The sequence below is a fragment of the Fusarium oxysporum genome, chromosome 6, assembly GCF_000149955.1.
Source record: "Fusarium oxysporum f. sp. lycopersici 4287 chromosome 6, whole genome shotgun sequence".
Lineage (NCBI taxonomy): Eukaryota > Fungi > Ascomycota > Sordariomycetes > Hypocreales > Nectriaceae > Fusarium > Fusarium oxysporum.
Genome location: NC_030991.1, coordinates 1,235,197 through 1,260,320, shown reverse-complemented (window position 1 = coordinate 1,260,320; position 25,124 = coordinate 1,235,197). Strand labels below are relative to the sequence as shown.

General features: G+C 48.5%; 10 protein-coding genes across 10 annotated transcripts; 5 read left to right on the top strand and 5 right to left on the bottom strand.

Moving 5' to 3' along the window:
• Window positions 1-1,801: 1,801 nt before the first annotated feature.
• On the top strand, window positions 1,802-3,015 carry FOXG_07170 (uncharacterized protein; the record flags this gene model as incomplete). Its single annotated transcript, XM_018385806.1, has 4 exons — window positions 1,802-2,136; window positions 2,318-2,411; window positions 2,486-2,902; window positions 2,959-3,015. 4 exons carry the CDS (start codon window positions 1,802-1,804, stop codon window positions 3,013-3,015), a joined length of 903 nt encoding a protein of 300 aa, XP_018244516.1.
• Window positions 3,016-3,488: 473 nt separating this feature from the next.
• Window positions 3,489-4,541, bottom strand: FOXG_19681 (uncharacterized protein; the record flags this gene model as incomplete). Its single annotated transcript, XM_018399946.1, has 2 exons — window positions 3,489-4,158; window positions 4,223-4,541. 2 exons carry the CDS (start codon window positions 4,539-4,541, stop codon window positions 3,578-3,580), a joined length of 900 nt encoding a protein of 299 aa, XP_018244515.1. The 3' UTR covers window positions 3,489-3,577.
• A 1,034-nt stretch (window positions 4,542-5,575) lies between these two features.
• On the top strand, window positions 5,576-6,037 carry FOXG_07168 (uncharacterized protein; the record flags this gene model as incomplete). Its single annotated transcript, XM_018385805.1, has 3 exons — window positions 5,576-5,738; window positions 5,822-5,889; window positions 5,984-6,037. 3 exons carry the CDS (start codon window positions 5,576-5,578, stop codon window positions 6,035-6,037), a joined length of 285 nt encoding a protein of 94 aa, XP_018244514.1.
• Window positions 6,038-7,726: 1,689 nt separating this feature from the next.
• FOXG_07167 (uncharacterized protein) lies at window positions 7,727-10,081 on the bottom strand. Its single transcript, XM_018385804.1, has 2 exons — window positions 8,561-10,081; window positions 7,727-8,504 (listed from the first exon to the last, which is right to left on the bottom strand). Exon 1 carries the CDS (start codon window positions 9,858-9,860, stop codon window positions 8,829-8,831), a length of 1,032 nt encoding a protein of 343 aa, XP_018244512.1. The 5' UTR covers window positions 9,861-10,081; the 3' UTR covers window positions 7,727-8,504; window positions 8,561-8,828.
• On the top strand, window positions 7,908-8,534 carry FOXG_19680 (uncharacterized protein; the record flags this gene model as incomplete). The annotated part of the gene is made up of 1 exon (XM_018399945.1): window positions 7,908-8,534. The coding sequence occupies one exon, from the start codon at window positions 7,908-7,910 to the stop codon at window positions 8,532-8,534; it is 627 nt and encodes a 208-aa protein (XP_018244513.1).
• Window positions 10,082-13,425: 3,344 nt separating the features above from the next.
• On the bottom strand, window positions 13,426-13,650 carry FOXG_19679 (uncharacterized protein; the record flags this gene model as incomplete). Its single annotated transcript, XM_018399944.1, has 1 exon — window positions 13,426-13,650. The coding sequence occupies one exon, from the start codon at window positions 13,648-13,650 to the stop codon at window positions 13,426-13,428; it is 225 nt and encodes a 74-aa protein (XP_018244511.1).
• Window positions 13,651-15,873: 2,223 nt separating this feature from the next.
• FOXG_07166 (uncharacterized protein) lies at window positions 15,874-16,858 on the top strand (the record flags this gene model as incomplete). The annotated part of the gene is made up of 2 exons (XM_018385803.1): window positions 15,874-15,887; window positions 15,958-16,858. 2 exons carry the CDS (start codon window positions 15,874-15,876, stop codon window positions 16,856-16,858), a joined length of 915 nt encoding a protein of 304 aa, XP_018244510.1.
• Window positions 16,859-18,378: 1,520 nt separating this feature from the next.
• On the bottom strand, window positions 18,379-19,370 carry FOXG_07165 (uncharacterized protein; the record flags this gene model as incomplete). The annotated part of the gene is made up of 3 exons (XM_018385802.1): window positions 18,379-18,491; window positions 18,545-19,235; window positions 19,359-19,370. 3 exons carry the CDS (start codon window positions 19,368-19,370, stop codon window positions 18,379-18,381), a joined length of 816 nt encoding a protein of 271 aa, XP_018244509.1.
• Window positions 19,371-21,430: 2,060 nt separating this feature from the next.
• FOXG_07164 (uncharacterized protein) lies at window positions 21,431-22,090 on the top strand (the record flags this gene model as incomplete). Its single annotated transcript, XM_018385801.1, has 2 exons — window positions 21,431-21,542; window positions 21,614-22,090. Exons 1-2 carry the CDS (start codon window positions 21,486-21,488, stop codon window positions 22,088-22,090), a joined length of 534 nt encoding a protein of 177 aa, XP_018244508.1. The 5' UTR covers window positions 21,431-21,485.
• Window positions 22,091-23,793: 1,703 nt separating this feature from the next.
• On the bottom strand, window positions 23,794-24,962 carry FOXG_07163 (alcohol dehydrogenase 1; the record flags this gene model as incomplete). Its single annotated transcript, XM_018385800.1, has 4 exons — window positions 23,794-23,815; window positions 23,869-24,413; window positions 24,454-24,842; window positions 24,902-24,962. The coding sequence occupies 4 exons, from the start codon at window positions 24,960-24,962 to the stop codon at window positions 23,794-23,796; spliced, it is 1,017 nt and encodes a 338-aa protein (XP_018244507.1).
• Window positions 24,963-25,124: the final 162 nt, after the last annotated feature.

Genomic DNA, 25,124 nt, shown 5'->3' with positions numbered 1-25,124 from the left:
CTAGCAGTGTGTGCTCAATGGGTTGATTATAACTACGCACTTCGAAAGGCGCTCTTAGGACTGCCAGAATGTCCATTCAGTCATAGTGGTGAGGCCCAGGCAGCCTTGATTGTGGAAGTCCTACGCAACTTCGATATATTGCGGTAGGCTACCACACAGGGGACAATGCAACTTCAAATAATACGTGTTTGGAGGCACTATCAGAGAAATTGAAGACAGAGCTCCAGGTATGCTTGTCCCCTAGCTAGTTGGATCCTATCTAACATAGAGTGGATCGATTTCAACCCCAAGAGGCGTCGAATCCGGTGCATTGGTCATATCATTAACCTCTCCTTGCAATCCTTCCTTCTTGCCCGATCTAAGGAGGCTCTCACAGCAGCTCTCAATGCTACTATTAGTGATGAGAGTGTGGATATGGTCGACAACTTTGCCGCCACACTAGCAGAAACCATATCACAACAGGAAAAGCCTGTACTGCAAGGTAAAAGGCCCAAATCGACAGCTAAGGCCAGTCAGAAGACTGGCATTGATGAGGACTATACTGGGTGGCAAGGCATTCCAGCTCTCCAGAAGCTCCATAACCTTGCTGTCTGGCTTCGTAGCTCATCGCTCCACAGTGATAGCTGGCGTGATGCTGTCGGCCTCAGCCTTGGCATTGATAATGCCACACGATGGTCCTCCTGGTATAAAGTGATCGACAATGCCATTAGGAAGAAAGTTGAGATCAGTTAGTTTCTACTTGAGCATGACAGAGAGCTTGAAGATACTATTCTAACGGGTTCTGATTGGGATTTGCTGGCCAAAACCCATGCATTCCTTGAGCCCTTTGCATCAGCAACTCTATATGCCGAGGGAAAATGCTCTTCTGTCTCCCAGTCCCTCTTCTTGATGGATGCTCTACTCTTCCACTATGAGAGTGTAAAGGTACAGCACTCGCAGCCTGGCACAATAGATACTCGGATGCTCCATGCCATTGAGATGGGCTGGTTCGTCTTAGACAAATACTATACTATGACTGAAGATGTCCCGGTCTATGCTGCCGCCTTACTACTTGATCCTTCTAAGCGACTAGCATATATTCAGCAAAATTGGCCCCGAGACTGGCATGAGGCAGCTATTGCTGGTGCTCGGGACATCTAGATGACAGAATATCAAGGACTTGCCATCTCAAAGGAACCAGAACGTCGTCCTGCACTGCTACCCTCGAAGAAGGATGGCCAGTTATCGTTTCTTTTCAGGTCAATTGAGGTGAAGCAGAAGGCTATTTCTACAGATTCGGACAATCTGGATTCCTTTATCAACGCTTTGCCTCTTGAAATCGACTGTACTCCTCTTGAGTGGTGGTCTCGTCTTGAGCAACGGGCACAGTATCCACGGCTCAGTCGGATGGCTATCGATATCCTTTCCATCCCATCTGAATCAACTGAGCCAGAGAGAGCATTCTCAGGTGCTCGACGTACTGCTTCGTGAGACCGGCTTCGAATCACTTGCAAGAATCTTGAGAAGGTGGAATGTATCGGCAACTGGCTACGAGAAGGACTAATTGTCCCCTCCGGGGAGGGTGGATTGGGCCTAGTATGCAATCCACTGGCTGAAAATGATGGGGCACATATGGATGTAGGTCTACAAGACGACTAGAATGCTATAGACGAAGATATAGAGCCATGGCACCTTAATTCTACCCGTTTGGTCGTTGCACGTGACCTTATTGTTGTACAACTGTTGTAAAGTTGTACAACACTACCTTTCCACTACTAAAGTTGTACAACACTACACAACTATTGTACAACAATACGCATCTATGGCTCTTTCAGGAAGCTATGGCCGTGGTCACCGCCGGGCTCAGCCCCAGGAAGGCCTGATGCCCAGCGTCTACAGGCAGGTCGACCGATGGTCGAAGCATATACAAGGGACTGGAGACTCTATGTACGTGCCCAGCAGTGATTTGACGGTGGACGAGGCTATGGTACGTTTCACAGGCCGCTCATTAGAGACAACAACGATTCCTCAGAAGCCTACACCGACCGGTTATAAGGTATGGGTTCTGCGACAGTCTGGATACTTCGTCCGTTGGTTGTGGCACGTTCACGGCAGAGGGCCTTGCGGACTTGTTCCACCGCCAGTGCTCGAGACAGGGTGACGAATAGGTGGCTGAAGAGCATCTCACGCCTACTCAACGGGTCGTCACCGCGTTATTGACTTTATTGCCGCTTGCGGTTTACCACGTATTCCTCGACAATCTTTTAGCGTCAGTAAAACACTTCAAAGCACTTCGTTCAAGCCAGGTAGGAGCGTCCGGAACCTGACACAAGGATAGCGGCGTTAACGAGCTACTCGTTGCTGAGAAGGATAGGGAAGGAAAGGGAATCCCTTGGGGCCAAATGCACTGCATTCCGACAAAGGATGGAAAGGTACGTGGTAGCAGTGGGTTGTATTGGCATGCGATTGCTGCTAATATTTTATTACCACAACGTATGTAAATCAGTTTAGCTGGAAGGATAACGCTCTTGTTCTTTTTCTTACGACTGTCTTTCGTGAAGGAAACCAAGTCATAGGGGGTCGCCGATGGCCTGCCGGCTCCTCTGCCGCCAACCGAGCTGCGCGGGAGGTATTTGGGTCCGAGTTGGGAAAGGATCTCCGTGTGCCGTTGGGGATCGACGAATATAGCCACCATACGAATGGCGTTGACACTGGAGACCAGCTGAGGTCTTATAACCAATACTCACGGCCCATCAGGAGAGGAGGATGGCAGTCAATAGCCTGGAACTTCCTCCTCGAAGTAATACTCGTCAATAGTTTTCTACTTCAAATCTGGGGTGAGCCAGAGTGGAAGGCCTTCGAGAGCCAATACCAATGGCGGAGACACCTATCTGCCCAATTAATTCAGCGTTTCGGGTCGTCAGTACAAGCACGGCGACATGCCCGGCCACGAAGAGTCTCAGATAAAAGGAATGATAGGATTCCATGGGCAAGAGCATAGTCGAAGTCAGCGCGGTTCTAACTCCCCTTGCGTAGCTTGTAGCAGCCTTCCGCGGTTGAGAGAAGCATTAGGATAGGTGCCCGGAAATAGAGGCAAAAGGAGATACTCGAGATCAGGTTGCTATGAGTGCAATGTCTCATTATGCAATTCGGACAATTGCTGGTACTACTTTCACACGCAAATTATCTAGTAAACAGAAGTACCGATAGGGTGCGATTTCTGATTGGGTCAAAACGTTCTCAGCAGCGCGCTGATTGGCTGCAACCTTACATCTCCACGTACCTGGCGTCTGTTAGCACTCGAAGGGATAAGGTGCTAATGATGAATTCTTTCAACTCTACAAAGCACAAATTTCCCTGAAAGTTAGATAGATGACCAGGATACACGTCATGCGCGCGTCAACGCGTTCAGATCCCTCAAATAAGGTTGAACTCGAAACTCAGGAAGAAAAGAAGGTAAAGAAGTCAACCAATCAAAGGGCTAGATCACCGCTCTGACTTAAAATTTGCTTGGAGGTTCTATTGTGAGCATGGAATGCGGGGGAATTCGGGGTAGATACAGGGATGATTGGCCAATGACAAGGCGAAACGTCCACTTTCAGTGAAAGTGGGAGGAGCAATAGAGCTGTAGACCCTCGCCAAGCCCCTCCGATATCCCCCGTGCGACCCCATCCACCGTCCATAAGAATGCTTCCAGAAGAGCCTGTCCAACTTTTCCGTCGTTCATCTGGCACATCGTTTCGGTAAGGGACAAGCTCTGTTTCCCGATCGAGTTGACAAAGCTGAGCCCATGGCCGACCACGGTCTCAAAAACCTTGTATTTCCGCTCCATTCGTGCTATGTGGCGGATGAGATACATCAGATACGGCAGCATAAAGCTGAGGACGAAGATCAAGTTGGCCACGGTCATCTGGACACTGCGGTGCAGAATGGATCGTGGGCGACCAGAAGCGGATTGGGTCAAGCCGTCTCCTTTCTGAACCGCCACCTGGTCCAGATGGGCAACATCCTCCGGCAGAGCGGATTGGATCCGCCTCAGTTCGCAGACATCGAGGTCCGGGGGAAGTGCCTTGAGGAGATACGTCACCCCATCAATGAAGGCCTTCCGCTCGAAAGTAACATCCTCCTCTGCGACTGCGGGCCTACCTCCATCGACGGAGATGTTTACGAGGCTTGTGCCTAGAGTGAACTTATGATCAACATGATGGATATGACTTTTGGCCCCTGCCAGAATCCGCCTCACCTTGCCGCGCAAACTTCCAATTAATACCAGATGACCCCCTGATAGCCTTACCATCATCCACCGACTCCGAGTAAAGAACCCGGCTCATCGGTCGCGGGCACACGGCCTTCGAATCCGCATCCTGATGAGCATCGTTCCACTGGAGCATCTCAGTGACGGCCGGATCCTGGGTCAGAGTCGGCACATGTGCCTGTGAGGGTAGCTGAGCTTTTTGGGGCCCCTCTGAGGCCAGGACACCCGGTCGTAAGGTGTCAAGGCTGATGATGCGGTAAAAGTATCGAATCTGACTCATGCTTGCCTGCAGCGATGGTGGAAGCATGGCAACGATATTTGATATCCTGCTCTCGGAGATTTGATCAACCTTGGTCCACTTCAAAGGCTGGCAAAAAAGGATCTGTGATCGGAGGCCACGTCACGGATGTTGCTCGTTATCATGCAATGCTAATCCAGTGGGCGACGATAGGACTATTTACCGGTTTAATATACGGGGTATAATGTTGGCTGGTAAATCGATTCGCCAATAATGATGCAGATAATTTACGAGAAGCAAATGTGATGATCCGGGTAGAAGCACCGAGAGATCAAGACCAGTCAATGAGAGAGGTCTCCAGTGACCCGGTAGCAGGCCGGTAAGTTACGCCAACATTCAATTTGCCGGGAATGGCTGGGAGAAGTCCTCAAAAATTGTTAAGCCTTCTTAACAATTTTGATGTACCTTTTATATGCAGGTCCCGCCAAAAAAAATACCAAAGTCCGCTATTGGCCTATAATCCGCCGCTCGCTTAATACAACGTTATTCTTTGTATATCCTAGATCCTCCAGAAAGCCAACAACTGGGTCACAGTTAAATAAGAGAACAAAGGACATCATGACGCAAGAATGACCAACTATCAAGAGTCGCTAATTTTTCACAGGATTTATGTACGTTTTGTTGACCCTGTTTCGTTTGTCCTGGTTTCATTGGCTCTTTTTCCCGTCCTCTCGTGGCGTCTGCAACGACCTGGCTGTGGCTTATCAGTGTCGGGTCACTCGCCCGTCACGGGATGATGCGGCAGCGATTCACTGGTTGTCGGCGGTCGGGAGTTGCCGTGCATTTCGAAACCACCTTCTGCCGTCCTTTGCGAACCTCGCCACCTTTCGACCTCCATCTTCTTTTCTCTTCGTCTTCTTCTTTCTTCCCTCCGAGCCTTTCTTGAGTCTCTTCGTCCCTCATCTTATACAGACGGCTTGCTTCTTGAGTCATTGCATTCTCAGGAAGCTCACTTCCTCTCCCTCCTTGCTCACGACTCGGCCGATGCCCGTCACACAGTAACCCTCGTTTCGGTGTCTCGCTTCCTCTCACCATCTCACAGCATGTCGTCCTCCATCGCTCTTCCCGCTGGCCCCTCGGCTACGCCCTCTTGTCACAAGGGCACTGGCTCTTCTGCCAATAGTCCTTACTCGACCTCGCCTTCATGCTCCCCGCCTTCGGCTGGCAGGGACAAAGCGCTGCACGCCCGCCGACTAAGCTTCCTAGGTTGGTTGAAGCCGGATCCTCCCCCAGCCCGACGTGATTGCACCCACAGATCGTTTGTGCCGGCATTGCTGACTTCGTCCCAGGCTCCTTTCTCTCCAGGCAAGAATGCACCGTCATTAATATCGGTGAACCGAACAGCCCTCCTTGGCTGGTAAGTGACTTCAGCCCCGTTCTCCTCGGGCCTCCGGAGGTGCAAGACGACATACCATATTCCAGCAAATCAATACTGACATTTTCTGCCATAGATCTGCTACGTCTCCTCCAGCCAGGGTTTTGACTGGAATCCGGGTATGTTGTGATGAAGTCATTAATGTGACCCACCGAAACATCAGTTAACAAACGTCACTTACGGAGATCTTCCTTCCCTCCTGCATCGATTGTGACTACGTTCCCCTCGAGAACCGCCGAGACCCCGTCGATGAGATCTTCCTTACCGACGAAGAGTCCAAGAACATGCTGCCTCAATAAGCCAACAATTATTCTATACGCATACCCGGACCGCGCGAAGATTTCGACATTTCCTTCTCGCGGGATTCCCGATTTAATAATACCTTCTTATTCTTCGATTACATTCTTACGGCCCGTAAGAATCATACCTGGGCATTTTAGTTAACTCATAAAACTCATATGAGTTAAGTCTGAGTTATTGGTGCTAACTCATGAGTTAACTCATAAACTCATAACGGTGTTCCCGGCGTCTGATTGGCCCGCCCTATAATCTAATCTAATCTAATCTATCGAAACCCCTCTATATTCAGAATTGTCACATCCAATAGACCAGAGGGTCATACATTTGATCAAACCGGAAGCAAGGTCTTTCAGCAGTGCAGGCAGGCTGTTCAGACCGGCAGCCCGGAAGTCCGGTATCACCTATGTCTCCCAAAAAGCAAGTTCTTCAACAGAACGGCCCCGGAGGACCAATTCATCTTATGTATAATAAACCGACCTGTTTCCACTCATTAAATAGAGAAATCAAGGGCTTCTATCCCTATGATCGAGATCCATCAGAAATTGACAAGAATCTTAAGGTAAAAAAAAAAGTCTTCCAAGTAGCTACGGCTGTTTCTAGGACGGCTTATCGGCAGACTCTTCATCGCCTCGATCCACTATCTATACCATCAAGCCATCGCCATGGCATCGGAAACTTCGTCCGTACCAAGGATACCATCTTCCGCCCCCGATTTCATCGATAATGAGAGATTTTTCACCAGAGAGAAGGCGAAGCCTCGCACTTTATATGTCTGCTTATACTATACGGTGAAGCCATGGAAGGATGGCTATAAGAGCAATGCGCGGCGCCACCTGAGGAATGATCACCCATATCTAATCGGGCTCTCTAGCCGGCAGAATCAATCTCAGTAATCGCTCGACGTATGTATCACATTATCGACTACGCCATCGGAAGCGGCATCACGGAATGCCTTCAATCGACAGGCTTACATCAAAGCTCTTATCAGCCTTCTCACACGCGCTGCCCTTAATAACGCTGGCAACGACGCTGGTGCACAGTCTATCGAAACCTTCTCTACTGCTCTAAATCAGAATACGCTTCAGGGCCCGATACCACGGTGGATCACACATCAGAGGAGAAGCAGGGGAGACAGCAGGGACATCCGACGAGAGAGAGGACTACTCAGCTATTAGAATTTAGCGGATGGGAAGGCATTAATGCTCTCCAGAAGCTCCACCATTTCGCAGTTTGGATTGGAAGCTCTCCAATCTATAGTGATAACTGGCGCGAAGCTGTGGGTCGCAGTCTCGAGATCGAGAACGCAACACGGTGGTCCTCATGGTATAAAGTTATCAGTGTCGCCCTCGATAAGAAGGCACAGATCGTCCAGTTTATGGTAGACCATGACAAGGACATCGGCTCTGCTCATCTATCAGGCGCCGACTGGGATATACTGTCGAAAACGCATACTTTTTCCTCCAGCCCTTTACCGAGGCAACTTTGATAACAGAAGGCGATAAATCGAGCCTCTGCAGTACGCTGCGGCTGATGGATGGTCTTCTCAGCCACTTTGAGAAAGCGAAGATAAGGTCTATCTCCGTTAAACGGACAGCCTTTAATTAATTTGTTAAATACACTACTCGACCCCGGAGTTCCATGTTAGCCGTATGCTCCATTCTATCGAGATGGGATTGTTTGTACTCGATAAATACTACATTATGTCTGATGAGACTCCCGTTTACGTCGCCGCTCTTCTTCTCGATCCACGCTGTCGAAAAGCATACTTGGATAAGAACTGGAAGAGTGCATGGATTAACCCAGCGATTGTGGGAGCTCGGCAAATATGGGAGGAGAAATACGATATCAATATCGACGGAGACATAGAAACTATTCCGGAGGATATCCCAGCTGCGCTGGGGAACTCGCCTTCGCAGCTACAGCTATTGCTACTGGAGATGGAGGTCGAGACGGCTCTTTCAACCGATGGCTATAACTTAGACGCATTTATTAATTCTCCGACTATCAAGGTCGATTGCAAACCTGTGGAGTGGTGGTGTCGCATTGAACGACGACGGCAGTTTCCACGCCTTAGCCATATGGCCAACGATATACTGTCGATAAGCCCTCAGTCGGCAGAGCTAGAAAGGACATTCTCAGGCGCTCGTAGGACCGCATCATGGGACCGGCTCTCGATGACGTGCGAGCGGCTGCAGGAAGTTGAGTGTCTTGGCAACTGGATACGGAATGGGCATATTGTCGGGACTCGGCTCGGTGGACTGGGCCTAGTATGCGATCCGGACATTGGTAATGATGATCTCGATATAGAAATTAGTGATATTGAATAGCGTGGTGATTCTCTGCACTTTAATACCATAGATTCTTATCACCAACTTCCTATTTGGGAAGCTGGCATTATCACATGATCATTATACGTGAGTTGACTCATGAGTCTGAGTTAAACTCATGAGTGAGTTAGAAGGGTCGAAATTCATGAGTTACCGGTAACTCAAACGTCCAGGTACGGATGGATACTTCCCTCATCATTAATCGCACTTCCTTAGTGCCCATCGGATTTCCATACTCGAAAACATGTAGCCCGACCATATCCCATTAACTGTTTCCATCTCGTTACCCCAGCCTCAAAGATCAAGGTCATACTGATCGCTGCCAGGCTCTCCTCCAACACGAACGACCAACTTTCCCCTCGTCCTTCCCGCTTTCAGTCTCGCATAAGCCCTTCCTGCATCATCCAATGCAAACTCCTGCTCAATAAAAGTGTTAATCTTCCCATCTCTGATCCAGCGGGCAACTTGAGTGAAATCCCTCTGGTTCGCAATCACCGAATGATACTTGAACTTTCGCTTTCCGCCCCCGAGCCATCTCGGTAACAGTTTGATGGTAAGGAGAGACTTAAAGGTCTGGAATCTTGGTGGTAGGCCAACGCAGACATATGTTCCGTGGGGCTTGAGGTATTGGTGGCACTGCCAGTACATGTACGGATTGATAAAGACCGTGTCAAGGATGCAGTCAAATTGCTCTTCACTCTTCTTGAGCACCTCAAGTGGATTCTCAGAGTTGTAATCGATAATCTCGTCGGCACCAAGATTTCGGCAAAACTCGGCGTTGGCCGCTGAGCAAGTGGTTGTGACATGAGAACAGCCCAGGGCTTTGGCAATCTGAATAGCGAAAATACCAACGCCTCCACTACCGCCGTTGATAAAAACTCTGTCTCCCGGCTGCACGAACGGTCGAAGACATTGCAAAGCAGTGGTACCGCAGATACCAATACAAGCTGCTTCTTTGAGGAACACACCATCAGGCAAAGCAGCTATTCCTGCGCCTCCGACAACAGCATACTCTGCCATGGTTCCACCACTGGGTAACTCGGCTCTGCCAAAGACACGCTGGCCTTCTTCGAAATCATCCAACGTCGTGGAAACAATTGTGCCGGAAAAGTCAAGCCCCGGCGTGGCAGGCTTGGGGAACATTATGTTGCACAGAGGCATTTCGGCCACTTTGTAGTCGAGATGATTAAGCGATGCGTATGCGACTTTCACGAGCGTGTGGCCTTTTGGGAGTGACTGAGCGTGTTTGGGAAGTTTTGCATCCATGACTGGCTTAAGGTTTTTCTCGATGCCGCCTTTGATTGAGCACCATTGTACGGCGCGCATAGTAAGTGAAGCGTGCTATTTGACGCCATTTCCGTAATAATTCAGCAAGTGATCTGTTAATGGTTCAGTTAATTGAGAGGAAGACTTTTGCTCCTCATATGCCCTCTCTTGTCACCATATACAGTTATTCATCTTCTTGCGCTGATGGCTGACGACAACATGTGTGTGGCACATGATCAGGTGGTTTTATCGTGGCTAAGATGATCTGATTAATGACCACCCAGTCCGGAGGCTATTTATCACATGCTGTACCTTTGGGGGGTATGCTAGGCTTAATTTATTTGGTTTTCGTCACAGTTGACGCACGATGGTACGATTCGTGATGAATAGTACTGTGATTTGCGTCCTGTAGCCCACTGTATCAATTGTCATTGGTAATGGCCCCAATAACATTCTTTGGACGGTCAATAAGCGGACAGGTCTCGTCCCGGATTCCGTATTTAGTATAGCTCTCTCCGCTATCGGACTGCCTCCCGAGGGCGAGTCACGGGAGGCACTTTTTGAAGCGATCAACGCCTGGGCAACTACCAGGGGCTACGCGTTCATAACTGGAAGGTCGACCAAGGAGAAAACCGGCAGTAGGATAATCATGTAAATGTGATCGTGGTCGTAACCATCCAACTGTTTCGAGAGAACGGCAATGCAAGACGACAACTGGAACAACAGACTGCGAGTTCTCGGTGTTGGCGATCAGGAGTCTAGAGATAAGAGTACCTGGACTCTACGCATTGTTCTGACAGCCGGCTAATCATGAACCGAGCCAAGGCGCCACCGCCCACCCAGTACTTCGGACAATATTTCAGGAACACCTGTCTCAACTGACCGGCCTTGCTAACGCTGGGATCGCCCCTAAAGAAATTAGAACGTACATGCGGCAGAATACCGACACAGTAGCAACACAGCGGGATATCTTTAATCGCATTGCAGATACTAGGCAAGAAATCTACTAAGGATAAAGCAGCAATAACACACTTGCTAATTTGCTGTTTTAAAAAGGATTCTGGAGTCAATTTCAAACTGGGCCTGAAGGATGAGTTAAAGTTGTTCTCTTTGCGCACCCGGATTCTGTGGCATACTTACAAGCCTATCTGGATGTCTTAATCTTAGCTTGTACCTATAAAACCAATAGATTAAGTACTATAACTTGAAGATTTCTACTCGCACTGGCATTTGACTGGGAAAGGTAATTAATTACCCCATTTAGAGCCCTATAAAACAATTAATCCTGTAGATGTGAGCTTATCTCTATTCTTATTTAGTGTAAGAAAAGGACTTGGTGGCTGTAAAGCCATTGAGAACGTAAGGCTGATGCATAACCCTGCTTTATGTATTAAATGTTATATACTCAGTTACGCAAGGAACTCAAATGAGTATCTACTACAGTACACGGAATTACGAGCATTGCCAGTTGTATCTTCAGACCAGCCGCAGGTGTGTTTGGAAGACCATCAATAGATATCCCTCGCAGCCGCTAAGCAACCAAAACCATCAACAACAGCGATCAATAAACTGCAGTGGCAGCCAATCACGACTTTGGAAACCTTCGAGTTTAAGCCTGAATTGAATTCTCAAGAACTGCTGTTCTAGTTTACCATCGAAGCAGGGCAGGTAGACTGAGACATCGCGACTGCAGAACCTTGATATCCATAACCTACACCATTTATCTGTAGACCGCCAGTGTCATCACCATTACCTTCGAAAGATACAGCTCCAGGGTGCAACTAAGCATTTGAGGTATGACGATCCACGAGTCATCCACCAAAGATACGTCAGGTCAAGAGATGATTGGTATAAGGCCTAACCCCCAGGAACCGTACTTGGTAACCCCCGTATCGAAAAGCAATGGGCATACCTCCAGGCTACCTAAAAGCAAGCCATAGCTGGTGTTTTGATTATAAGCAGATGGGGAGGTGCTGCCAAAGAAGAGGTAACGGCTAATTTAGACTGGGACAAAGCAGAGGCTAATCGTATCGAAGCACAAGTAGCTCAAGAGACCGAGAAGGAGCAATTGTTTGCAAGCAGAAGAGACATGGATGAGTTCTGGGAAATAGTTCAGTGGGATATCGATGAACAAAAAGCCTTATATTCGGCTGTCGATCAGGGAGAAAGTTGTATTATAGTGCAGCTCTAGCTCTAGTAGAGTAGAATTTCGAGTGTATCTGTAACTTAGATGGGTCAAGGCTATTCAATTTCTAGCCAGTGATTCACTTCAAAGTAGCAGGTGAATGAACCTCTAGTAAACCCACTTGGGCTAGTGGAATAAACAGCGAGAGGTAGTCCGGTAGCGGAGAGAATTATACCAAATATGGAATCTGGGACAAACCCGTCCAAATTCAGAAGGACAGGTACCCGTCCGCATATTGAACGCCCAAAAAATGGTTTTGGATGCCATTACCAGTGGTAATTGGTACAGTAGGGCCTCCTGAAGGTCCGCGGCGAGTCCACATTGGTGACGTGGAACGCGCAGTGGTAGAAGGCATGAATACAAAAGGAGTCGATCAATGGGGGCGTTCATGCGGTAGGCTACTACCAGTCGATACCCTGCGGTAGCAAACCCCTTCTCTTTCCAACAGACAGGAGGGCGCCTTTCCCGTGCGACGACGCGAGCTGGACCGCCTGCTCCGCCTCTTTACAGGCCGAACTCCCTGCGCAAGATCTGTCAAGCTTCCTGTCCTCCGTCAAGGTTATTTGCTGCCCATCGAATATGAGAGTGGTAGGGACCGATGTCTTCTGAGCAGGGGATGCCTGGTCTTGAGTGGTTGAGTCGGGGCCCATCGTGGATGTCAGTGGCGAAATGGCGATGTCTCTTCTCTAGAATATGCCCTATAGACACGGTATGCATATTGGGAACAGTTCTGAGGACAGCTTCACACTCGCTCGACCAAGACAGTAGGCTACATCCTCATCCCAAATAGTTTGTCCCTATATTATCTAGCAGTGCAATTTTTGATCAACAGACGCGCGTTGCTTGACGACGGGGCTTATCTTGACAAGTCTGCCGACTGTCGGAATCCTCTTATTATTGGAGAAGTGGTGAATCAAGACGAGATAATTCGATGCATCGAGGGAATGCTATGCAAGTTGGAAAATGCAACATTGGCCATGTCTTATGTACTTAAAAGCTCAGTGCATACTAGTTAGCGATGCCTCTGAGAATCCCCATTTATGTTCCCATCAGTCACATTGCTCAGCTTGGTAATTATATGCATACGGCTGTTTTAACAACTAGTAACTATAAATAGAGGCTATAAGAGAATAATAAGAAAGGAATATCTAGTTTAGATTAACCTATTCAAGAGTTGCACCACTATCTAATAGAGCTCTACCTGCCTACTACTCCACTCCGATAATACTGTATCTCTCTATTATTTATTCTTCCAATCCTTTAAACTACAAGCAATTATATTTAGACCCTTCTCCCTTTCAAATTTAGAGCTCTTCCTTTCTATCTCTCCGATGTAAAGACGGTGCATCTTTCTACTGTTCGCTCTATCTAGTCATTTACACCAACTTCCACCTTCCTTAAACCTTACGTTCTTTAACGCCTAGAGCTCTACTGCCGCAGCTAAGGCAAGGTGGCATCCACAACAGCTTTCCCTTGCTCTAGGAACAAGCCATGGGCTGCGTCGGCGATGCCCTTGGAAGTAGCTCGTTCTAGGTAAAGATCCATGGTTGCGTTCGATTTAGATTTTAGCTGGAACGGGTAGTTGACGTGGATCAACTCGAGAAGCTGTCCTGTGTCGGCACCAGCCCATTGGCTCCCGTACGCCTCGACAACTCCGCGCTCCATGGCAAGGACTTCAAGATACAGGCCGCCAAGCCAGTTGTGCGCGTCGTGATTTTGCGTAAGGAAAGCCGCCTTGAGAGCCTTCAGACGCTCTGAAATGAGTAGACAAGTGTTGCCGGCGACAAAGGGTAGCTTGGCAATGGGGTGCTATCCTGCTGTGGGCCGTTTTGCTGTAGGTCAGGTGCGAGCCGTTGCGCTACTATGTTACGCTGGCGATATATTTCAGCAACTATAACTCAAATATGGTCCCTTTGATGTTTGGTCAGCCAGCGGAAAATGCCATGCACCTTCTTCAGGCGTGCTGGGCGTTCGGCGAAGTTAGCTTTGTGGGGGACAAGGTAGTTGGCTTATTGCTCGGGGTGCAGCACAGTCCCCGGACTCATGTCTGGCGGTTTCACTGCAGTGTTTGCATAGGAGGAGTCGATGGCAGGTAAGTGACGGGTGGTAGTCTAAGCATACATTTCAGCATACATTCCACTGTCTTGGATAGTTGGTTTTCTTAATGAGCCTCGCTAGTCGGCTGCTAAAGAGATGCCAGTATTTCTTGACTGGCTCCAAGAAGGATATAACTAAGGTCTTCATTAAGGGGTTGTCAGGTTAGTGCCGCGTGGGCCGTATGTTGACGGTTTTTTGCCCTGTCTGGAGTTCTATTTCTTCGTCTGCGGCTGCATCGCTATTCGCTTCATTGCCATAGAGGTCGGTCAGCTTGCAGGGGTATTCTGAGGCTAGGTAGGTAAACCACTCTTGCCTATTCTCTATGGCGGCGGCCCCTAAGTCAGCTGCCCATTCAGTCTGTTTCTCCATGAGGTCGCGGGTGGTTATGTTGGCGGTAAGGACGGCCCCATCCGGACTTGACTTGGAGAACTCGCGGGATCTTGCGTGGATCCACCCCAAGTTTCCGAGATATATTGGTCAGGATTACATAGTCCTTATGGTCCCTGGGCGGAGATTCGGCGTCCAGCCGGATGAAGAGACAGAGTTCCTCTTGGAGTAGGGCACCTGCAATCGGTTGTCCCTGGTGATGAGGGGGCTGTTGTTGTTGATGTTGGGATTGTTGGGCAAGGGCGTTGTTTGCAGCCGAGGCGAGGCCGCGTCAGTAAGCGCCTGATTTCAGGAGACCAGGAAGCTATCGGCAAACTTTGGGCGAATTCCCGTTTGGGCCCCGTGGTGAATTATTTTGCTGCTTCTTTCAATTTAGCGTGGAAGGCCTAAGATACCTTTAACTTGGTATTGTACTCCTCTATACGGTCCCGTGTGAGCTTATGGCCGCTTTAAAAATAGAGACTGGTTACTATACAGTAGTTGAGGTAGGGTCCGGGGAGGGGTCAGGATAGGCGATCTGGGCTCCTTCTGTAGCTGCAGCAGTAGAGAATGCATAGAGAGGCGAGAACGGCATAAATGCCATCCTCCTGTGGGAGGGCGGGACCCTAATAGGTCCATTTACGACAGCAGGGCTGTTTTGCAAGAGGGCAGTGCGAGCTCCTCGATTGAGATTGGCAGGAGAATGGATTCCCAGGTTAAAAAGGTCTTGTTAAGAAGATTGGTGTAATTGGAGCTACTTTCTTAACATCTGCATGCCAAGAAAGTAAGATGACAAAGGAAGGTTTTGATTGGCTTTGTATGCTCGGGCCACCGGGTTACTCACAAGCTGAGAGGGCGGGAGCGTGCCCAAAACTTAGGCTGCTCGTAAAATATGATATGACCATCAAACTACGTGTTCTTTGGTCATGATTCTCTGCCCTCCAATCGAGCTCTTACAGCTTCCCAACTTCAGTCCTCGCTCACCATTCAATAAAATGCACCCCCCTTCGTGACCCGGCCGCCATCGCCAGCCACGACTGCATCGAATCCGCCTCGCTCATTGGCAACCTTGAGAGCGCAAAGAAATTGCGAACAGTGGCTTCGGTGGTCATTATATCAAAAAGTCAGCTAAACACTTGGCTAGCAGGATAGGTTGTGTCTTCGGCCGTTCAGGATTGTCAATCAAGGGTGCAGGCATTCAAGGGATGTTGTAGGTTCCGTTCCGTTATCACCCACGCCGCGCTGCGGAGCAGCGGCATATACCGGTCGATCACTCCATCAATCTTGAGTGCTTGTGTCATGTGTAAGGCCGAAGCCGCGGCTGCGAAGTATAAATCAGTCGATCCTGCGGGTGCATATTTTCTTTATTGAGCGACTCTCCCGAGTACAGTGACCTTTGATCAATCAGCCATCGTGACCGTGACAATGTCCATTTATGGGTGAGTCATGATGATCAGATCGATGCATCTTCTCCTAGGAGACTCCGCAACTGAACTAACGCCACGGCAGGAGGGCAACTTTCTCTGCTGCAGGGTACGCCGCAGCCAGGCCTACGTATCCTGCAAGTCTGTTCAAGACAATTCTGGGGTATTATCATCATGATGATCCTCATGGTACGCTGCTGGACTTGGGTTCTGGCCATGGAATTGTTGCTAGGGAGCTGAGCCCCCGCTTTGCCAGGGCCATCGCCATTGACCCTAGTGCTGGTATGATGCTGCAGGGAATGCAAGCCACTGCCCAATTCTCCAAGATCTCGTTCCGCCAGGCCAGCGCCGAGGACTTGTCTTTTCTACCCGCGCACTCGGTAGACATGGCTGTAGCCGGCGAGTCAGCGCATTGGTTCGACTACTCCCGAGTCTGGCCAGAGTTATCCAGGGTAGTTAAGTCAGGCGGCTCACTGGCCTTTTGGGGGTACAAGGACAACATCATCATTGGACACCCGCAAGCCAACAAGATATTTGAGAGGTTCTGCTACGACGAAGGAGATGTGTCGCCCGGGCTGGAAGGGTTGAACCAGTATTGGGAGCGTCCCGCGCGAGACATCCTCCGGGGCCTGTTGGCGGACGTCAAGCCCCCTGAGTCGGAGTGGGACAAGATCAAGCGAATCACCTACAACGTTGACAAAGACACGACTGAGGTTGCAGACCCAGAGACGGCCTGGATGAGGAGCAAGATCAATCTTGGACAGTTTGAGGCTTATGTGCGGGCCTTCACTGCGTACCGGGGCTGGATGGATGCGCACCCGGACAAGAAGAGCCGTGCCGAAGGTGGTGAGGGAGACATTGTGGACATCTTGTTTGACCAGATCCTGGAGGCAGAACCCGAGTGGAAGGCACAGGGTGACCACTGGAGAGATATCCAGGTTGAATCAGTCTGGGGCACGTACATTTTGCTGGCGAAGAGGAAGTGAGGACGAGAACCGTGAGGTGTTGATCAGGGCGGATATTCCGCCAAGACTTGATGGAAGTGATCGACAGCCACGCAACAGATATTTATGCAAATGCAATGAATGGCCTCTGAGCCCTTTTTTTTTCCCTTTCCTTTTTTTTTTTTTTTTTTTTTTTTTTTTTTTTTTTTTTTGACACATAGAGATCAATTCTTTTGATGATAGCGTTGCATATTTGCCCAAGTTACAATAGTTTTACCTTCTCGATCGGCTAGCAGATGGTTGACAATATAATACTGACATCATGCATGATGACTGGGCCTAAAAGGGCGATCAACGTCTTCATTCATTTTGTCACCCAGGCTGGCTTCGGTTGGGCGACCAGCCTAGGCCTTGTGGCTGCCACGGTTGCCCTGTTGGTCTCAGACAAAAGGACAGGAGGGAGGCCAAGTCCTAGATTAAAATGCACAGCGAATGCAAGCCTGGTACTCTTTTCTTCCTTCTTAATCTTTTCAACACCACTCTACCTCTCAAAAAAAAAAAAAAAAAACATCACCAAGCATCTTTCTCGTGCAATCTACCCGTTCGCCACTGCTCTGTGTCACCAGCCCATCAGCCGCACAAACCCAAACCCAAACCCAAAATGGTGAGTCCCAATTGCCCCGGACACCCTTTCCTCGATGGCGTAAACAAGAGGTTGTGGCTGGTTGCCCCCCCAATAATCTTGATATCGGACGCTGGACACTACTATGGGTACTCGTAAGTCAGGGGTAAACACTTTGACCTCCTAAGTGACTCTTTCACTTAATAGGGCACAATAATGCCGTACAGCTGCAATTACTAAGGGGAATTAAAGATACTATTAAGAAAAAAATGCTATTTTATTAAAAGTTATTAAATGGAGAAAAATACAAATACTTCAAACCTATTTTCTTTTTTAAAATAGCTCTTTTAGTTCTGAAGTTATTTAGTAAATTCTAGTAAAGTTAGTAGGAAATATCTATCCCGGCTTTTTGTGGCTGTCCGGCATTATTGTGCCCTATTAAGTGAAAGAGTTACTTAATAGGTTAAAGTGCCTATCCCTAACCTATAAGTAGTTTATTAAGGAACTCGTCTAAATAAATATTCAGATGGAATTCATTACGCAAATCCTCAAGTTTTGTTGATCTCCGGACCTTTTCAGAAGACTTGGGAGGTTATAATACTCTCTACATCGCCTCACGAGCTTTCTTAATCATTACGGTCTTTACGAATTCAGCGTTGCTGTTGAGCAGGCACTGGCTGTCACGTGCAAGCAGGGATACCTGAATTCGACAAAAAAAGATGAATATGCCAATCTGGATCAATGGACCGAATACACGTAGTGTCTGACAATAAGAACCAAAAGAAGTATCGCTGACGGCTTCATAACAAGCATTTAAAAGCCTCATCGACATGGTCAATCGTGGCGCAGTTATTGAGCTGGGTACGCAATCACGCCCATTGCACATGAGCGTTTCCTGAATTGTTGGTTTTGATTATGGACCGAAAGTCCTATCATAGGCCTATTGGACACGGACTCTGTCCTCAGCTATAGGCATCGTGTTCGTGCTGGTGTTGTATGCCTGTTGTCCAGGGTTAAGTGGCCTTGTCTCCTCTTGTTCATCCTCCCAATGAACTTACACATCTCGTTAGCATATACGAAGCCTCGGGACAACATGAGCAACTCACCGTGTGGCCGGATTGCGAAACTCGCCAGGAAGCTGATGCCATACAAGCTTGCCAGTAGGACAAAGATGGCCTGTGGAAACGTTCTCACACTAGCGGCGTAGATGCCGTTGAACAAGAGCGGGCCAAGAATCCTGGAAAGGGCAAGCTGCATGCCAACTGCACCCAAGAGCCGCCCTCCACGATTCGAGGGAACGTGCTGAATTACAATAGCTTGGATAGTGGCACTTCCAAGTCCTCCCATTGCTGTGACCATGCCGCTAAGGGAAAAAACCTCTTCAGAGTGTGCCGGACTGTACGAAAAGCTACCTAGGATATCTGACGTCCGGGCAGCCCTAAGGACCCATATGTCGAGGTTGTCTGCTCTATAATGCTTCCCTGCTGGCACGATGAGACAGTCTCGTCGTCTCCGAGCAACTGGACGAACACGTCCAAAATAGTTGATGATTGGGAAGACGCCCATCAGAGCCATTACCCAAACTAGCGACAAAATGGACACGAATCGAAAGCGCTTAAAGGTGCCCCGGCCATACATGTACTCGCTGTACAAAATAATAACCGCACCAGCAGCTTGAGAGATTCCAAAAATGATGAAATCATCAAGAGCCAGAGCAGCCAGGTTCCGGCGGAGGGCCTGCGAAGTTCCAGGGCCTATGGGGCTGAGGATCTTGAGAGGCTCGAATGGGTTAGCCGTCTAGATAGTGGATAACAGAGACCTCCTGGTCTGGGCCCTCAACCTTTGCTCCTTTTCCCACTTCTCCCGAGTAAGCAGCCGCTTTTTCTTGGATAGAGATTCCGGAACGATGAACCCAATTACGATCGCAAACATATTGTGGCAGCCCAAAACCACATAGAAGATGGACAATAGGCTGCCAGTCTACTTGACAAAGTATCCGGCCAAAAGAGGGCCGAATGCCAGGCCAGTGAACAGACATGCATACACGTAGCCTATGGACGCTGCACGTTTTGAGGGCGGCGTGCAATCGCTAATATATGACTGGTGGAGGGTGCTTTCAGCTGTGAAAGAGCCGGGTCAATCGATCAAACACGCTTCCTAGTAATAACCACCGGTAGTCAATCACTTGGTGAAATCTGGCCACCAAGATGGTTATGAATTCGGCAACTAAACCACCACAGGAAGCCAGGGCCATCAATCGCGTCCTACCATATCGGTCTGATAGATGCCCCAACTTTGGAGTCACATTGGCACTCAGTAAGCCCGTGATGAGACTCATGACCAGCATGAAAGTTGTAGCATTCTTCCGGACCTCGGGTATCTTGCATTGTGGGTTGTCGCTGCCGAGAAGGATAGCATTGAAGGTGATCTCCAGGTTAAGGAGCTTCTGATCCGCCAAGTGTTGCTTGCAAACGAGGTCGAGGGTATTTTGCGCATCAAAGTCAATGGTCCGAGTTTAATATACAATGAAAGCGCTTACAGATTTAATTTAGACAAAATGACACCTCCGAAAGCCAGGGTGAAAACAGTGAAAGGGAAGAGCAGCCAGTAGAGCTAGATATGCTGTCAGCTCTTGGTTGCAATGGACGTCCGATAAGTTGGAGCATACTGAGGGCCTCTGCCACCACGACAACACTTTCGAATGTTCATATCTCCCCCAGCGGCCGTCATTCATGGCTTCGCTATACTTGTCATGTGTATCAAGTGCATTGGTGCTTAGCAACCGAGTCGTATCTGATACATGAGAAACCTCGAGTTGGTGAACTCTTTGGCTTTCCATTGCGCCGTGGTCCATTGCTTTCGCTCGTACCATACCGGAAACGTCCGCTCCAGTGCTTCGATCGAAAACTCAGACTGTATAGATCCCTATGAGCGCTCCGCATCGAGCTGGTCGACCTGGGTAGTTCAAGTTTGGCCACGTCGTTGGGACGATCATGTAGCAATCTGAGAGGGTTGTGAGTGAAGCGAAGGGTCCTACGACAAACGGTAGCAATTCCATATGCCAGTGAGCTTTAAAAACGCGTAACGAGAGGAGAAGGCATGAGTAGAAGGCAGAATAATAAAGCCCAGCGGGTCCATGATGAGCTAGGGTGATGGTGGGGTCCGGAGCCCCGCTTAGGTCAACATGCTCAGATAATCAGACATCCAGACACGCACGGGGCTTAGCGGGAAACAACTTCGCTGAAGCCCTCCATGTAGATCCCTAATGGTTAGGCTATGTATCGCATGCATCGTGGGGCATTTATGTCTCAAAGCCCACCAAAATCTCCAAGACATCAACACAATTATGTGGATTCACGAATCGATGAGCCCGTAATCTGATAACCAATCTCCACTCTAATGTGGACCTGGACGCGACAGGTCCTCCTGTAGCGTCGAAGGTTGGCATATTCAGACTCAGGTCCGCAAGACACGAGCCACAACAACGCAACTTACCGGAAATTCGCAAATACTGATTTTTCAGTGGCTTCTACTCTTTCATAATTTGTTGTTCGCTAGGTAGGCGCCCCTATGGCTTAATCTTTGACAAACCTAGATCTTCCCAATTACTCTGACTCAATACTGATGATATTCTGAGTTAAGATTGCATGAAGGCTGTTTCTCTGGTGGAAGCTTAATGCAACCCCAGTCTTTGTAAGCTCATTCGATCAAGCTACCGAACCAATGAGAAGCTCCAAGTTCGCAGCACCCGCTAGATTCATCCGCAGAAACCAACGGTTTGTGCATCCCCCACATGCCCCACTCTCGTGTCTTGTGCCTCCTATGATTTACAAACTTTCCCCCCATCGCGCTGCCTCTCCTACTTCAGGGTCCCTTCGCGATCTAATGGTACCTGTTATTTAGTGCCACTGTATCTACCTGCCATCTTCTCTACTTGTCATGCTGCCATCATATTAATCCGGCAGCTACGGCGACTTGCCCAGCTTGTTATTGCTTTATATACCATTCTCGCTTGCACCGATTTTTTGTTGGTACCCATCCGGCACAATGTCTTCTCAGCTCAACGATAACGCGGGACCTGCTCACCACTCGGTTTTCTTCCAGGTATAATATACATCTCCTACTACACTTACACTGTTATGCATTGCCCTATTCGGATGCTAACCTCATGATAGCATCTGCTCAGCTACCCGGTCATCAGCGACGGCGTTCATACTTTCAAGTCTGGCAAATATGGCCAGAGGTCCATCCAGTTCGGCGACGCCGCTTACCAGACTTTCGCCGCTACCGCCACGACTTGGTTTCAGAAGCCCTACCAACACCTTCTACCTTATATCCAGAAGGTCGATTCCTTAGGCGATAATATCCTCCACTACGTCGACAAGCGATTCCCCATTATTAAAAAGCCCACCCAGGAGCTGTACAACGACACTAAGGACCTTATCTCCCTATCATACCACAAAGGCCTGGAGGGTAGAGACCACGTTCTTAAGGTTTATGACTCCGAGTATAAGAAGAAAAAGCAAGTAGGCCTTGTCGCCCACGGAAATGCTGCTGTTACCACCGTTCTCGGCGTCAGCAATGAGGCCCTCTCTTGGCTCAGATGCATTTCGCACCCGAAGAAGGCTGAGGTAACCAATACCGTCAACTAAAATTTCAATCAATAGAGAAGACCAGATTGACGTCAACACTACCGCAGAACTTGAATGGTCCAAGGCCGCTGTTGCTGGCCATGGAATTCTATATCGGCACCACTACACACGTCAGATTTAGTGGGAATGGAAAGCCCCTCAGATAGATAACCAGATGATGCATTCACATCTATCTCGTCAATGCAATAACAACTAGGAGTAAGCATTCTGACAGCCGATACTACATGGTGATTCATCCTTTTCGCTTTGCTAGGACCCCCTAGCGGTCACTCGTAGAGATATAACCCAATAAGCGCTGGTCTTGAGGCTATATTTGTATCAGTCTGGATCTGCACTGGTCACTATCTCAGCCTGCAGAATAAGCTTCTGATAGTGTTAACAATAGAGTAAGTTAAATTAGGGAGCCTTCGCACGGTCGAAGGGATAGCAATGAAGAGTGTGAACTGTCGATATCGACTTTAGGGGACCGAGGAGGGGAGAGTTTGGGCCCGGCGAACTTTGTGGTGCCAATCATAGATGGGATAGGTGGAAGAATTACCATCTTCACTTCCTGGTACGTCACTTGTAGCGTGCTAGCCGTGAACGATAGGGATTGAATCAGATCCTTAAAGTAACGCGTAACTCAATAACATTCTCAAGCCCATTCATAGCCTGTCCCCCTTATTCACGTTATTTTCAAACCTTTATTTACAGCTCGTACAGTACCATAACTAACCCAGGCGGCAACGCCTCCAACAAACAAGCCTCTAAAGATCCATAGAGGGCAGAATAATAGCCGAATCGAGTAACCGCAGATTAAGTATATCTGAATATAGACAGCATAACAGCTGTAATTGCAATTGAGAAAATTAGTGCAGTATCAATATGCTGGACCACGAAGTAGGGTAGCATAACAATCAGCCCGCCTTTTATTATTTCATTAATATCAACTAGAACCAGCAACTTAATATACTAACCTACGAAGTATGCTAATCCCATTGTAAATCTGACATCGATGGTCGAGACCAGCCGGGCCGCTTAATCTTCAGCTTAAAATCCATTATAAACTATATACTTTTAGCTCGGCTGTATGTCGAAAGATCGGAGTCCTCACATTGACCTACGAGTCTAGACTTTGCCTAAAACTCTAGAGAATAGGTGATATTTCTTCTCTGCTGAGGCCATTCTCTGTGCAAATCGCTACCAATATTTCTCCTTCGAGTTACGGAGTCCCTATTACCCGACGCTACTCACGAGCTTCCTCTACTCGAAACTAGTGCTGGGAAGATTAGCCCTAGGGAGTGGCAGGCGTAGAGAAACATGCCGAGATCAGCTTTAGAGGGCTACCTTAACAATCGCAACGACCATACTAACACCCTGACTGAACGACTCATCGGAGCATCTTAAAGTAAAGAAAAATGGAAAAGCAAAGAAGACAGAAACCGTAAAAGGCGGCTGCTTAGCTTAGGTCTCAGGCTAGCGGAGATCCCGATCCAGAAGATAATCGAAGGATGAATTCAGCCAACCACTTATAATTTAATTCGGACCAGGTGTCTCCAATCGCGCAGAATGCAACAACATTACTAAATACTACAGCCCACGGCTTAAAGGCAGCCAGGTTCCAGCAGGGATGAGAATCAGTAACATTCATACCAGTACTATATAAAGTAAAATGATTTTCCAGCAAAAAATGTAGCCAGCCAACATGGTGATTCAATGCCATCTCACTCAACTTGACCAGTTATACTATCATGGTAAAACTTTGAAACCGATATCACTTGCTTGTATCAACGACATACCGACCCACAATCTCATCCTTAAGCATCATATCATAGACATCCTGTAGATGACTTAAACCAATAAGCTTGTGTGGCGCCTTAATCAGGCCAAGTCGGAAGAATTCAATAGCCTCGGCTGCGTCCTGACGGTTCCCCACATAACTGCCTTTGATGTTGACCATGCGAACGACAGTGGCGAAGATTGGTGCTTTGAGATATGCATAGCCCGGCATACCAATACAAATAACACTGCCGTGTGATCGAACATAGTTGTATGCCTGCTGGAATGGCGCCTCGTGGGTTGCGAGCACGAGAACAGCGTGGGGCCCGAACCCGTCGGGGACTGCGGCCCTAACATCAGCGGCAATATCTGAGGACTCTTGGAAGTCGATGAACGCTGCGGCGCCCAGATCTTTGCAAACCTTGGATTTATCGTTCCCTGCGTCGATTGCAATGCTATGGACACCCATGGCCTTAGCGTACTGTAGAGCGAAGCATCCGAGGCCACCACCTGCACCAACTATAGCGACGTATTGCCCTGGACGAACACCGGATTCTTTAAGCCCCTTGTAGACGGTGAGTCCAGCACAAAGGATCGGGGCAAACGTCTTCCAAGCTACACTCGCTAGGAATGCGGGTGATATGTGCCGCCTTGGCAACAGCATATTGCTGGAAAGTGCCGTCGACGGTATAGCCGGAGAGAGCCTGAGGACAGAGCTGCTCATCGCCTTGCAAGCAAAAAGTGCAATTTAAACAAGAGCCATTTAACCACTTGATCCCAACGTGGTCCCCAATATCTATGTTCGTGACAAGCTCACCCTTGGCGACGACAACACCAGCGCCTTCGTGACCACCAACTAGAGGCATCTTTCTCTTCAGAGGCCAATCGCCCATTACAGCGTGTAAATCGGTATGACAGACACCGGAATACTTCACATTAACCAAGACCTCATCAGGGCCTTGCATATGCACGGGAACCTTCTTATGAACAACCACTGTTAACTGATATCAATATCTAGTGTACCAAGTTTGAGACAGAAAAGGAGAAACATACGGCCGCCGGGCTTTTCGAGTACTTGCGCCCATTGTTCCTCTGGGATTGCAATAACAGGCATGGTCGGTAGTATATTCGGGAATAAAAATCAGCAGAGGTGAGCCGGCTCAGCATCCATAAGTCAACACGAGATAGGAATTCGAGTTAACTTGCCACTTTTATTATTAGCTTAAACAGATAACAGGAACCACGGGACTCACCAATATGTTCCGCAGAGCTGTGC

Coding starts and splice junctions, on each gene's coding strand:
- FOXG_07167 (XM_018385804.1), bottom strand. CDS start 9,860: ATGCGCGCCGTACAATGGTGCTCAATCAAAGGCGGCATCGAGAAAAAC.